This window comes from Petaurus breviceps, unplaced genomic scaffold (genome assembly GCF_028583685.1).
Source record: "Petaurus breviceps papuanus isolate PSGF00001 unplaced genomic scaffold, PetGlider_PUasm1.0 419, whole genome shotgun sequence".
NCBI lineage: Eukaryota > Metazoa > Chordata > Mammalia > Diprotodontia > Petauridae > Petaurus > Petaurus breviceps.
In genome coordinates this window covers 3,975,732-3,989,650 of record NW_027186324.1, presented here as the reverse complement: position 1 = coordinate 3,989,650, position 13,919 = coordinate 3,975,732, and the positions used below count along the sequence as shown (strand labels likewise).

At 42.0% G+C, this 13,919-nt stretch overlaps 1 protein-coding gene and 2 long non-coding RNA genes across 39 annotated transcripts in view; 1 reads left to right on the top strand and 2 right to left on the bottom strand.

Annotated features, from left to right (window-relative positions):
- LOC138171190 (uncharacterized) overlaps positions 1-9,190 on the bottom strand; it is a 36,548-nt gene extending 27,358 nt beyond the window's left edge. The window contains exon 1 of the long non-coding RNA XR_011170817.1: positions 40-9,190. This is a non-coding gene — a long non-coding RNA (uncharacterized lncRNA). The remainder of the gene's footprint in view (positions 1-39) is intronic.
- MAP4K4 (mitogen-activated protein kinase kinase kinase kinase 4) overlaps positions 1-10,161 on the bottom strand; it is a 273,822-nt gene extending 263,661 nt beyond the window's left edge. For 6 of the 37 annotated variants that reach the window (XM_069100555.1, XM_069100553.1, XM_069100558.1 and 3 more), the window contains exons 1-2: positions 9,779-10,149; positions 9,198-9,263 (exon numbers count right to left, since the gene is read on the bottom strand). In XM_069100555.1, coding sequence (XP_068956656.1) covers positions 9,198-9,263; positions 9,779-9,835 — 123 coding nt within the window. In that variant the 5' untranslated portion in view covers positions 9,836-10,149. Of the gene's footprint in view, positions 1-9,197; positions 9,264-9,778 lie in introns of all 37 variants that reach the window. The other 31 variants (XM_069100557.1, XM_069100535.1, XM_069100543.1 and 28 more) reach the window with 13 other exon arrangements.
- The window catches only part of LOC138171191 (uncharacterized), a 95,061-nt gene continuing 90,739 nt past the window's right edge, over positions 9,598-13,919 (top strand). The window contains exon 1 of the long non-coding RNA XR_011170818.1: positions 9,598-9,710. This is a non-coding gene — a long non-coding RNA (uncharacterized lncRNA). The remainder of the gene's footprint in view (positions 9,711-13,919) is intronic.

Genomic DNA, 13,919 nt, shown 5'->3' with positions numbered 1-13,919 from the left:
ATCAGTTATACCTCAATTCTCCTACACCCAAGCCCAAACATGGTGCAGTGAAAAGACAACTGGTTCTGAATCCAGAGAACCAAGGTTCAAACCTTAGTTCTGATGCTTACTATTTATATGACCTTAAGTATGTTACCTGCTCTCAGTTTCCTAAGAAGACTTGGCTAGATGGCCTCCAGGTTGCTTACAGTTCTAATTCCATGATTCTTTCTACTTTGCCCTCTAATTTTCCCTTCCTTTTCACTTATACTTGGTCCCAATTTCTCATTTATCCCTCCTTTCTTCCCAATCCCCAAAAGTCAGTTATATCATGATGTGTGTGTGTGTGTGTGTGTGTATGAGAAATGTGGTCAGTCTCATTAGAAACTTTCGCTCATTCTTGTTCCCCCTACTACACACACCACCTTTATTCCTGCTTCACAACTGTAGGTAAATTTCAGTTATCCATCATCTTCTTAATAAGGATAAATGAGTTTACTAGACCAATAAAACTAAAACACAATTTAGAAAGAAAAGTTTTGCTTTTTTTTCCACTAGAAGAGAAGAGAAATTTTAAGTTATCATCAGTTTCAGGGGGAGGGGAGGAGGGATAAAGCACCATTCATTAAGACTGAGATGATGCGGGTTTTTTTTTTTAACTCAGTAAGGATGATGCAAAAGTAGGGGAGGGAACCTTTTAAATCTATAGGTCAAGGTCAAGCTGCCATTATGATATAGCTATACATGGGACAGTTACAGTACCCCAGGGATCAAAGGCAACTACAATAAATAAAGCCCAGTACAACCAGCCATGTGCCCTGACTTCCCAATTCCCACAACAGCTGACAGGAGAATCAGTTGTTAGGCACACAATGGAGAGACAGTGTTCCCAATGCCTATACTCCTGGACCTACTGACACGATAACCACCTATTCAGTGAATAGAGAAGGACTTGACAAATCACGAGTGCCAAGTAACCATGGCAGCTGGCATTTTCACCGGGACACCACACAATCTCACCCAAAACTAGCTTCACTCCTTCCCACTCATATTCACATTCTTCTATCACACCAACAACTTGGAAATAATGAGTCCATGGAACCAGCCTTGGAACACCCAGCCTGAAGTTTCTTCAGGCTTCTTTTCACCTGACCCAGTTGATCAAATTGTGCTCAGGATAGAGGAGAAAGGGCTGGAAAGAGGAAAGGGGGGAGAGGCCAAAAGCCACAAGATTCTCATATCCTCTATACATTAACCTCAAAGCACCAAGATCAGATGCAGAGAGATGCATCATTGATCTTGTACAAAGAATTCTTCTACAGACATTCAGTGAAATTAATCTGGGTCTTTACCTTAAGCAAAGGTTGGGAACAAATATATAGGTTTTCCTCTCTGCAAAAACTTAAAAAAAAAATCCTTTTATTTCTAAAATTTGGGGTATGCCTTCTAGTTTGAAAGCAAGTTTCTCAAGGTCTGCCATAAGGGGTACAGTGGTTAAGAGTACTAGATTTAGAGTTAGAGGCAAAAGTTCAAATCCTACTTATTCCCTGAGAGACTATGTAAAATGAAGGGGTTGGACTTGATGACCTTAAAAGTCCCTTCCACATCTCAATCTAAGATCCTAGGATATGCACAGATAAGAGGTTTTTTTGATCCCTTTATTACCAAATCAGTCAAGTGACTGATCCATTTAACCTTACAAAAAGGGAAATCATACATTTATTTAGCATGGGTGTATTTTATTTACCCTCAATTTCAGTTGAACTACCAAAACATCAGCCAGGGCAATTAGTCAAAAGAGAGATTATTTATTTTGTAGTTATTCAGTCCAGCCACTGCATCCCACACTCTTTGTAACCCTATTCGGAGTTTTCCTGGCAAAGATAGCAGAGTTGTTGGCCATTTCTTTCACCAGCTCATTTTACAGATGCGGAAACTGAAGCAAACAGGATTAAGTGACTTGCCCAGGGTCACACAGCTAATAAGCATCTGAGGCCAGATTTGACCTCAATAAGATGACTTCTTGTCTCCAGGCCCTGACTCTTTCTACTGTGCTACCCAGCTGCCCCCAAAAAGCAAAATAACAAAACAATACGGTAGGAAGAAAAGCTAATGCTACCGCCAAAGCCAGTCATCCCACTTACGCCTCAAGGTTTCATGATACGGCTTTATAATATTACTACAGAGATGTTATTTCTCTATAAGAATACTTTCAAATTCTTTTAAAAACCTGTTTTCAAATAGATTAAACAATTTACCAGAAATCTTATTTGCAATAACTTGTATAATACCTTTCTGTAGTTAGACAAAGGTTATAAAGAGCTTTACACATGTTCTTTACATATTTTACACACATTCCCTACACATATTCTTTCAGTCCAGTATACAATATGAGTTCAGCCCACCTTGAACACGCACAGATACTTTGTGGTAGTATTTGAACTACCTTTAGATACTTCAAGTTTTACCATGTTGTTCTCTCAAGATCAATGAGAGGTTCAAAACATTCATAACAATGTTCTGACATCTCACTAATAACAAGAAAGAATTCTCAGGGAGGCTAGGTGGCACAGTGAATACAGCACCAGCCCTGGAGTCAGGAGGTCCTGAGTTCAAATCTGGCCTCAGACACTTAACACTTACTAGCTGTTATGACCTTGTGCAAGTCACTCAACCCCAATTGCCCTGCCTTCCCACCTCCAAAAAGCAAAAGAAAAAAAAAAAGAATTCTTAATTCTACTTGTGTACCCTGATAAAAGTATTAAGCGTTTCCAAAATTCCTAACTTCTTTTCCCACCCAGCTACACTCCTCTGGACCTTTGCTCCTCAGACTCTCATCATCCTAAAAAATTAAGCAACCAACCCTGAAACTCACATCTTGTGAATACCCCTCCCCTCCTTCTGACTGGACAGGATGGAAGGTGGACATCACAAGCACTCCTGCCAGATCTTCCATGTACAGAAGGTCTCTCGGGCAGTCACCTGCTCATTTCTCACACAGCTTCACTCCTGTGGGCTTCATCTTACCCTTTCCTCGCCCCATCCTACCCTGGATCCCCAACACACTGTAGGCACTTAATAAATGTTTACTGATTCATTTGGGCAATCATTTTGTCCCCAAATGAGACATTAAAGCCTCAGGACAAAATCTGACTCATTTATTATCAATGTAACTTAAAACAAATCATTTAACCCTTCTAAGCCTCGGTTGCCTCCTCTAAAAGGGTTAGACTAGAGAACCCCGTAAGGTCCCTTTTATGATCTGATGAGACATAAAATTACCACACACTTGTGATTTTTTAAGAAAGAACCCCACTCAACAGATATACTGTGCAAACTAGGTAGAACAGTGGATAGAGCACTGGTTCTGGAGTCAGGAAGGCCTGATTTCAAATCTAGTCTCTGACACTTACTAGCAGTGTGTCCTTAGCCATATCACTTAATCTCTGCCTCAGTTTCCTCAATTGCAAAATGGGGATAATAACAGAACCTACTTCCCAAAGTTATTGTGAGGATGTAATGAGCTATTTATAAAGCACTTAGTCCAGTAAGTACTATAAATGCTAATTGTTCTTCTTACTATTATTAATAGCCTTTATAACTAAATGATTCTACCATGAGAAAATCGTAAGCATAAATTAATTCAGTCCACTTCAAAATAATACATTTTTTATGCTCCAAATGACCTTGGCACATATACCTCAAAGAAATAACCCAAAAGAAAAATAATTTTTCAAAGAAAATTCTAAGATCCCTAGCCAAAAAAAAATGTCCCACAATAAAGGAACAGCTGAGCAAATTGCAGCATATTAAAACAAACTTAACACTCCAGAACTATTTTTAAATGACATATAGGAAATGTTAAGTTGGGGCTTGGGGGGTGAGGGAAGGAGAGAGGAAACAGTGAAAAGAGAACTGTACCAAGTATGTACATCCTATGAAAAAAAAAGTGTGTACCTTAACAAAGTACAGAGAAAATACATTTAGAATGATGTCATTTTCTCTTTTTTTAATCTTCCAATCTTAAAAAATAGGAAGCTTGGAGTAGCTGGAATGGATTTTTATACAAATTATGTGAACCAAATTATAATTGCAACAGCTTTTATATAGGGTTTTAAAGTCATATATAAAGTTTTCTGGAGCTCAAATGACCCAAACAATAGAAGAGAACACATGGCCACTGAAGCTTCCTCCTCACACAACCAACCATTCAGGATCCATGCAATAAGAAGGAAACCCATGTTTAAGAACATGTCCACACATGTCACTGTACCAAAGATCTGAAGAAGCATTCTGCAATCATTCCCCTAATGAAAACCCTTGGCTTTAGAGAACATTCTTATCTAATGTTACAAAAACAATAGCACCGAAAAAAAGGATATTGAAACAACTAAAGTAAAGACACTACAATAAAATAGAAAATAACATCTGGAGAGTCCCACCCAGAATCCCATACAAGTTAACTGCTTTAGCCTAAATTTTAAATAACAATTTTTAAAAGTCAGTCTGAGTTTATAGAGCACTCTCTTTTTAAGGAATGTAAAGTGCTTTTAACCACTTCATTAATCCTTGTTGACTTCCTTAGAAAAAGAAAGAAATGAAAGGAAAAGAAAGGCTGATGGCATTGCCATTTAATAATCTGGAAAAGTGAGGCGTGAGGGCATAAAAAGGAATCTACCAGATTATACAGGAAGTCAGGGGCAGTCAGGAATAAATTCCAGGTCTCAACTCTTATTATTTTTTTTTTAATTTTTTAAAAGGCAATCGGAATTAAGTAACTTGCTCAAGGTTATACGGCCAGTTATTTCTGGGTGGGTGCTAAGTGTCTGAGCTCAGATTTGATCCCCAGGTCATCCCGACACTGGAGCTGGTGCTTTTACTCACTGTGCTACCTGGCCACCCCTAACTCTTAATATTTTTAATAATAATAAAGCACCTGCTTTCATATCAGTATCTCGTTTATTTTTGTGGATCATTTGTGTCAAATTTTCAGTTCCAGGTTGACTTCCCCAATCAATTCATGAGGTTTCTGCCCTTCCACCTCTATGGACTAGCATATGCTAGGGTAATACACAATATTAGCCTAAGAAAAGAATACAAATGGTCAGGTAAGCCTAATGGGGGAAGGCTGGGCTGCAGAATGAACTCTAACACCACCTAGAAAGGCGCTAAAGCTTTGTAAATTTCCTGTCCTGGATTTTTTTCCATCACTGCCCTCCTCTGCTGGTGAAAAGTAAGAGCAACGGACTTTCTCCAACATATAGAACTGATATAAATAAGTGACAGACAGACACACAAACACACGGATGGACAATTTAGGCACCAACCAGTCTTTTTATGCACATGCTTCTTAAATATCTCCTCTATGTAAATTGCTGTAAGCCCAAGACATTTTTACTGTAAGTTTACAGGATGAGGGATGTGAATTTGTGCACATATAGACACATACATACATATATCCCATATGGAATGGTAAAAAGAAAATTATTTCAGTAATGAGCATCATCTCCTACACAGACTCAAAGACCTGCAACTCTGAAAAATAAACAACTGTCTACAAACAAGACACAATTTCTTAAAACGTATATATGTAAGGCGGCAGTGAATAGAGCGCAAGTCCTGGAGTCAGGAGGACCTGAGTTCAAATCCGGCCTCAGACACTTGACACACTTACTAGCTGTGTGACCTTGGGCAAGTCACTTAACTCCAATTGCCCTCCAAAAGAAAAACATATATACGTATCTCTATAAACCATAAAAACTATCCAATATCTGTACGCAGAACCAAATTTGCAAGTATCCAGGAAACAGAGGCTCTAAAGAACCAGTCTTCTTTTATTAGGAGGTAATTCCAATTATGCTATAATAAGCCCTCTCAAACAAGCCATATCGCATCTCTAGGAAGGGAAAAATTCTCCAATGAAAATATCACCAAATTGAAAAGAGTGGTTTAGGCACAGACAAACACTTATGCAAAGATAATCGCTCAATTGCTCTAGTTGCAAAAATTATCCAAAAACACAGAAATAGGGGACTAGACCATATTTTCAATGGCATAGGGAACTCCCAGAAAGAGAAATTCCTTTTACCAACGCAGGTCAGCACCTTCTCTCCAAATTATAATCTCAACAAAGTTGTCCAATACACTAAGAGGTGACTTGCCCAGAGTCACAGTCACACGGAAAATAAAAGCTCTAAGTAACAGAACGTCCACTTATATTCCACGTGAATAATGCTGCATGCTCCCAATTGTATTTTTAGCAGTCACCAAGTGTTAAAGCTACAACAATCACAGGTACCAAATATAGAAAGGACTAGCTTGGGAGTCAGAAAGACCTGAGTTCAAATCTAGACTGGGATACTTACTGGCTGTTTGACTCTAGACAATCAACCAATCAATTGGCTGGTCACTTTAGCCTTTCTAGGTCTCAGGTTCCCCATCTACACATGGGGAGAATAATAGCACCTACATCCCAGGCCTGTTGTGAGGAGACATGAGATGATCATTACTAAAGTGTTCAGCGTGGTACCTTGTACACTGGAAGCACTATACAATGGTAGCTACCTATTATACTTACTTCAACAAATCAAAACAATGATAAAAATCCACAGGAAATGAAGAGAATGTACATTAAAAATGGACCCGGAAATAAGTTTTCAAAATTGTTTTAGGAAAATACAACATTTTCTAAGATGGGAACCATTTTCAGGCTGCGCTGAGGAATTTGGATCAAAACACCATGATCCAAGTCTCTACACAGGATCATCAGCCACGTGGTTTCCGACACTTGCTTACATTTACATGGTCAGCAATATCCCTTCAATCTGAATAGATCTGGTAGCCAGAGACCTGAACCACAATATTCCAGATTCTGCCTAAATGTAATATTCAGTCAACATGTTTCAAAATCAAAAGGGAATGAGAAGAGAGGAAGACAGAAGACAAGTAAGGAATTCTGAGAGCAAAAAAAATTCAAATCACTTACAGAACCCCTAAAAAGTTTTAATAAATCTGTCTAAACCTTATTCATAACAGTTGCAATAAAAGGCCTCATCCCCCACCATCCAGATGATTTTAACAAGTATCTTGCTTCTGCAGACCCACTTGACTACCTCTAGTTCATGGCAATTTACTCTTCCATTGAGTTATCTTTTAAAACCAGGCTAATGCAAAGCACCTTTCTTCAACAGAATGAAGTTTTCATGGGGACCCCATGCTCCCCCCAACCTCACTCTCTAAAAAACAAAACTGAACTGGATAAACAGATGAACAACATGTTTTTGCAAAATCATCTAGAAGTGTCCATTCACAATTTAGATTTGATCTGAAATAAGTGGGTTAGAGTGAGTGCTGGCTCTGCATGCAGTTAAGAGTTCATTTAAGCCCCTCATCTGGGTCTACGGAAGAGACCACAACACACTAGAAAAGATACATTTTCCCAAGACTTCTAAAATGAATTAGACAAATTTGTTTCTAGATAGAAAGCAGATTACAGTAGTCAAGAGTCCTCCCATTCCCCTACCCAGGCCAAGATAAGTTAACACAACAAAATACATGCTAATTCATTCATGGAGACCATTCACAAACATTCAGTAATATTTTAACTGGAGAGGGTTCGACAATCACAGTATGGGAGGTGGGTGAAGAGAACACCAGTGATAGAAACATATATATATATATATAAAGAAGAAAAAATGGTTAGTCACTGGGAAATGAGGGCTTGGCCTAAAGAATCCCTACAGTTCTCTCCCATCTCTAACATTCTAGGCCTTTAAGATTCTAAGTGTCCAAGTTACCTTCTAAATAAGACAGAAGGATGCACATGGTAGTGATTCTAACTTTTGTATCCTTAGATATGAAAGCTGAAGTTTCATTATTTTTATAATTAAAAATGGTCCTGTACCTGTTCAAATACATTTGTCTGCTAGAAGAAAACAGTCGTACAACGTTTTGGGTTGGTTTTTTTACAAGAATAGATTGTTATATGAATGATTTAAAAAAATTACTGGAAAGGAGAACTTAACCTTTTGTTTTAAGTTCTTCAAGTCTTTGTTCCTGCTTCTCAAGTTGTACTTTAAAAGAGCACTGGTCTCAGACTCAGAAGTTCTGGGTATCAACCCTTATTTTAAGACTTACGTGTAAGGCTTGGACATGCCCCCTTGACATTTGTGAGCTGCGCTGCTCATGTGTAAAAAGAAGGGGGTTTGACTGGATGGTCCTTAAGATCCCTTCTGGCTCAAGTCCTATGATCCTATAACAATAAATGCATTACCCACCTAACAGAGTGGTGTGTAAAGTGCTTAGCAAACCCTTCAAGTGCTATATAAAACAAGCTATTATTATTTCCTGCAGTTTCTTCTTTAAGACCACATATTAGTTAAAATATATGATAACTGTTAGTCACACCAGGTAGCTGCTACTCATTGCAGCCACACAGTCTCATTTGGAGAAAAAAAAAATAAGACTTGGGATGAGTGTGAAACAAGGGCATCCTCTTCCCTTCTCATTCTCCCTGATTTCTGCTTTAATTATGCACTCGTCAAACAGGTTATTCCTGGAATTCTGATTTTATAATGTTCACACTACAATCCTTCCTGATATTGTTGCCTAAATCTTCCAGGCAGGGGTCCTATCCCCATTCCCAATCGAGGTATCCATCAGTCAGTACCCTATGTGATGCTCTCCAAGCTAAGTTACAAATTTAATACCAAACTGCACCTTGAGCACTTGGAAGAGGTTCAAACATGGAAACAAGATGACAATTTCAAGAAGGCCAAGGCAGTGCTTTAAAATGAACATAAGCAATGCTTGCCTATTAAAACATTCCTGAATTTTAATTAAGCTGCACAAACTCAACAGGGTAGGTCTTTAAAAAAAATGAAATTGCCTTATGAAAACATTTCTCTTCTCTCTGTTCTCCTCTTCCCACCCCCCACCCCCCATACGATCCATTCTTATTCAAGTAAAGTACAAGCCAGAGAGAATAGTTTATTTCCCTATCAGAAAGTCAGGAAATGAGGTCCTTTAAGGCCAATAGGACTGTAAACTGGGGGGGGGGGGGGGGGGGGGGGGGGCGGGGGGAAAAAAAAAAAAAACTAGTGTAAAAATCTACTAAACTTTACTTGACCAAGTGGTGCGGCCAAGTCGGCCTGGCTATTCGGAGTCTTCCTGCCTTCCCCCAAAATGTCACAGTAAACAAAGAGAGCTCAGACACCAACCTTATAGACTTGTCCATAAGTGCCATTGCCAACTACTTCCACCAGCTCAAAAATCCCAGCAGGATCCTGGAGGGGAAAGAAGGGAGGGTTTGTTTTTTATTTTCTTTAGGAGGGGAGTGGAGTGGAAAGGCGAGGCATATAAAAGAAGTTAGTTTTGCCTTCCACGCAAAGGAATAAAGAAGTTGCTTCATGTCAAAGTGTGCGCAAAGGACTGGGGGGTAGGGGGTGGTGGGTCGAGGGGAGAGTGGGGGCGGGGGGCGTCTTTCAAAAAAATAACACAACAAAACCCAACGGTGTCTGGAGCCTGGAGGAGGTTGGGTGCAGCTGTTGCGCCCTAATTTCTCCACGCACATGCCAATACATGCAAACAAAGGAAAAGCATCCCCCCCGCCCCCGCCGCGGCAGCACCACCCAGAGCGGGGCAGGAAGGGGCACACTGGGGAGGCCGGCCGAGGCAGAGGGTGACTCCCCGTGGCCCCCCACCCATCCCCCACCCCGCGAGGGCTGGGCACGGTAAGGGGGGGTGCAGAAGGGCATGGGCGTGGGGGGGGGGGGGAGGCTTCCTTGTCGCCTGCACTCACCCGCAAGGAGGAGAGGTCTATGTCCACCAGACTTTTTGCAGGGGAGTCGTTCGCCATCTTCTCTTTTTGCAAAAAAAATCTCTCTGATTGTTTAATTCAGTTTGAATTCGTGAAAAAGGCGAGTGGCCGCTGCAGCCGGCCCGAGCCTGCTCCTCATGGGGGGGCGGCGCTGGGCTGCTGCCTCTGTTTCCCCGGGCCCGAGTGGGTCCGTCCGGCTGTCTGCACGTACGGGGGGCAGAGGCAGAGCGAGAAGCGGGGAGCGCGGAGCGGATTTACACCATGTTGAGGTGGCAGCGACGGCACCCGCTTCCCCCACTCGCGGCTCACGCCTCAGCCTCCACGCCCAGCGGCCGCGCTTGCATCTGCACGCCCCCCCTCCCCCAGAGCAGCCGCTGGGGCCTCCGGCCTCGGAAGCTCAGCTCACGGCCACGCCGATCCCTCCCGGTCCGCTCCAGTCCCCCCGCAGCGGCTGCTGGCGCCCCTCCTCGCCCTCCGGTCCTGCTGCCACCGCTGCCGCTGGTGCATCGGGGGGGCACAGCGCGCATCCACACTGGCCAAGGGCTTGGGGCTGCAGCGCTGGGGACGGCTCAGGACCGAGTGAGCCAGACAAAGATAACCCGGGAGGGAGGAGGAGGAAGAGGAGGGGAGGAGGAAGAGGAGGAGGAGGAGGAAGAGGAGGAGAAAAAGGACACAAAAAATAGAGGATGAGAAGGGAGAGAAAACAGCTCCCCCTCTCCTCCTCCGACAGGAAAAACCAGCGGAAACACACACTCACGCCCCAAAGCACTTCTGGGTAAACGAGAAGGGAAAAATCCCAACCAGTTCCCTGTCTCCGTCTGGTGTCGGAGTCGCTTCTGGAGCGGGCACATCCATAGGCAACAGGGGCGTGGCACAGAACAATGGATGAGGGGCTCCCGGGCAGCCTGGGCATCCCCGGCCCTTCCCCTGCCAGGCTGGAAGGGGGCTGTGCCGTGGGGGGGGCTTCAGGACCAAAAAGAGCCGAAGAAGGCCAGCCTGCAGGCACACACTTGTCTGCTTGTGCTGCCTTCTCAGGAGGCGAGACCCGGGGAAACCTGCCTGAAACCTGCGGAGGGCTTTGTAATTATCGGAGAAAGGGAATTAACGCGTTCGGGAGCGGCGGGTCCGAGGTTTCAAACACAGAAAAGAAAGGGAGACCGGCTCCACCGGAAGAAACAAAACCCGAACAATGGAGAAAACACTCGGGCCCCACGGGAAAGGGCCAGAAAATGATTAGCCCCTTCCCCCACAACACCTCAAGCAGTGGGTGTGTCCCGCCGAGCTTGGACGGACTGGAGAACCTCTCCCTTCTTCCCACCTTCCCCTTATGGATAATTTTTCACACTGCACCTTCTGCTTTCCTAAATATTTTTCTCACTTAATGGTTTTCCTCAAGTTTAATCCTTCACAGAATTTCGTAGAAAAGTAGCGACAATCAAAACGGACTCCCGATGTATTTATTCTAACTTTTCTTTCAGATGCCATGCGTAGGCTTATTGGTGTGAATGCTAATATTCTGTGCCCAGAGTAGGGAGGCTGAACTTATCAGAAAGTCTTTTAACTGGCTCCTAAGGTGGCCTTTGCAGAAAACTTGGAAGTTAGGCAATTCAATCCAATTAAACAAGAATTTATTGGATGTCTACTTAAAAGCTCAGTATTCTCCTAGGCAGTTTTGCATTGTAATACTCCTTTGCTCCAAAGCATTCAGTAGCCCACAGCCTACTGGATAAACTCCTTACCTTGGCATTCCCAACCGTCTATAATCTGACCCCCTAACCTACAGTTTCAACTTGATCTTCCACTGCCTCCCACCAAGAATACTCCATGTAACCAACAGATCTGTCTCACCTTCCTTTGACTGTGGTCAAATTTCCTCCTCTTTAGACCCCGATATGCTCCCTTCCTGCCAGTTACAAACCTCTCGCTACCCACCAAATTTCTAACCTGTTTCAAGGCTTAGCTCAAATCCCGTCTCCTAGAAGTCTTTTCTGGCTACTCTGGACTATGATGGCCACTTCCAAAGTTTCATAGCACTGGACTAGTCATTTAACATTTTTTTGCCTTTTCACAACTAATTAGCATACACATACTTTGTCTATCAGTTTAACTGTAAACTTGTGTGTAGGAATCAACCAACAAGTATTTATGAATGAATGACAAATTCATTAATTAAGCAACTATTGTTCTCATTGTTGTGGATAGAAATGAAAAATCAAAGACAAGCCCCTGCCCTCCAAGAGTTTACATTCTAGTAGAGGGAGCCTAGGGGGGACAGTGGATGTAGCACTTGCGGGGCTTGGAATCAGGAAGACTTCTCTTTGTGAGTTCAAATCTGGCCTTAGACATTGACTATCTGTGTGACTCTGGGCAAGTCACCTAACCCTGTTTGCCTCAGTTTCCTCATCTGTAAAATGAGTTGGAGAAGGAAATGGTAAACCATAACCAATATCTTTGCTGAGAAAACCCCAAATGGGGTCACGAAGAGTCAAATATGACTAAAAACAACTGAACAACGGCAGAAGGAGACAGCACACAGGGAGGGGAGCACTATTTTGGTTGACAGGCATAGTGAGTAGAGTCATAGAGAAGGAAATTTACACACCTCATCCTGGGAGAATGGCAGAATTTAATTTGCTCATAGTGCAAGGTTACAGAACTGGGAAAGGAAAGGAAAAGGTAGCCTATGCTTGGCAGCAGGGGTAGCAGCAGTGGAGGAGACTACATAAGAGGAAATGAGATAAAGCACGCCCGACCTTTCCTGAAATAGTAAAACAGTTACCAAAAAAAAAAGAAACAGAGTAAAATGCATTGTGCTAGGCCTTGTGGGTGTGTGATAAGTCAGGGGCCTTTTCCTGGAGTTTATAATACAGCTTGGAAGAAAGGAATAACTCACATTTATATAACTCCTAATAATTTAGAAAGTTCCTTTCATATCAGAACCTAAGGAGAGAGTTGATAAGAGTGTATTTATCCCCATTTTAGAGGTAAAGATCAGAAAGGTTAAACCAACTGCCTATGGTCATATACTGACCTAGGTTGAATAAGTGGCAGATTGGAACTAAAACCCAGATCTTCTCATTCCCATACTCTTTTCACTGTGTAAGATGCAAAATATATAACTAACAATGCAAAGCATTAAAATAATTGAGTACCAGATGGTTATCTTAGGCAAGAGAAATAGCACATACAAAGACTAGACTGAGGACATGAACAAGGAGACCAATTTTGTTTTGTTTTGCTTTTTTTTTCCTAGAGATGAAGCTTTTTGCTGGAGATAGGTTAGATGCCCTTATAGGACCAGATGAAGAAAATGAGACATGAAAATGAGACATTGAGTGACCTACTCAGGCTCATACAGGGCTGAAAACAAAACCCAGAAATCCTGAGAATTAGTAAAGTTTAAGGGAAAATAGCCTGGGTTTAATAGTCAGGACTCTGAAGGCCCAGGAGATGGGCTAATGAGCTTAGCAAGCAGTGAAATGTGAATGTACCGACTCACAACACACAACAGGACGGGCAATAAATTTTCACCCATTCAGAACAATGGACTGGCAATAACACAATAGTGTCAAATTAGGCCAACAGTCTACATCTACACATGTTACTTGACTTATTTCCTAATCTTTCCTTTATTGCAGAAATGGTAGGCGTTCCATAGTCAAAATAGATTTTTGATCTATGAATGTATTAAAGCAAGGTGAGGTTTGAGGGAAGTAGATCTGTGGAGATAAGAGAGAGATTATGAGAGGTTAGGGTCATTTGGAAATTTGGGCCAGCTGGTAAGGGAGTGGGAAGGTAGAAGATTTTGGAATTGATTGGAATGAGAGGTGGAATAGTCAATTGTTTTCATGTTATATTTCACCCAGCCAGTAAGTTCCTTAAAAGCAAACACTTTGGGGTTTTTTTTTGTTGTTTTATCTTTTTATCTCCAATATTCCGCACATAGTAGGGCACTTAATAAATTTTTGTTGCATTGGATTGAATTGAATTAGATTGCATTAAATGACATTGAATTGGATTGTGAGGCAGAGATGAAGAGGGAGGGGGGAAAGAGTTAGAGGTAAAGAAGAAACTCATCTCCCTACTCATCTTATAATAATGGAAAGAGAAATAGACTTCAAAG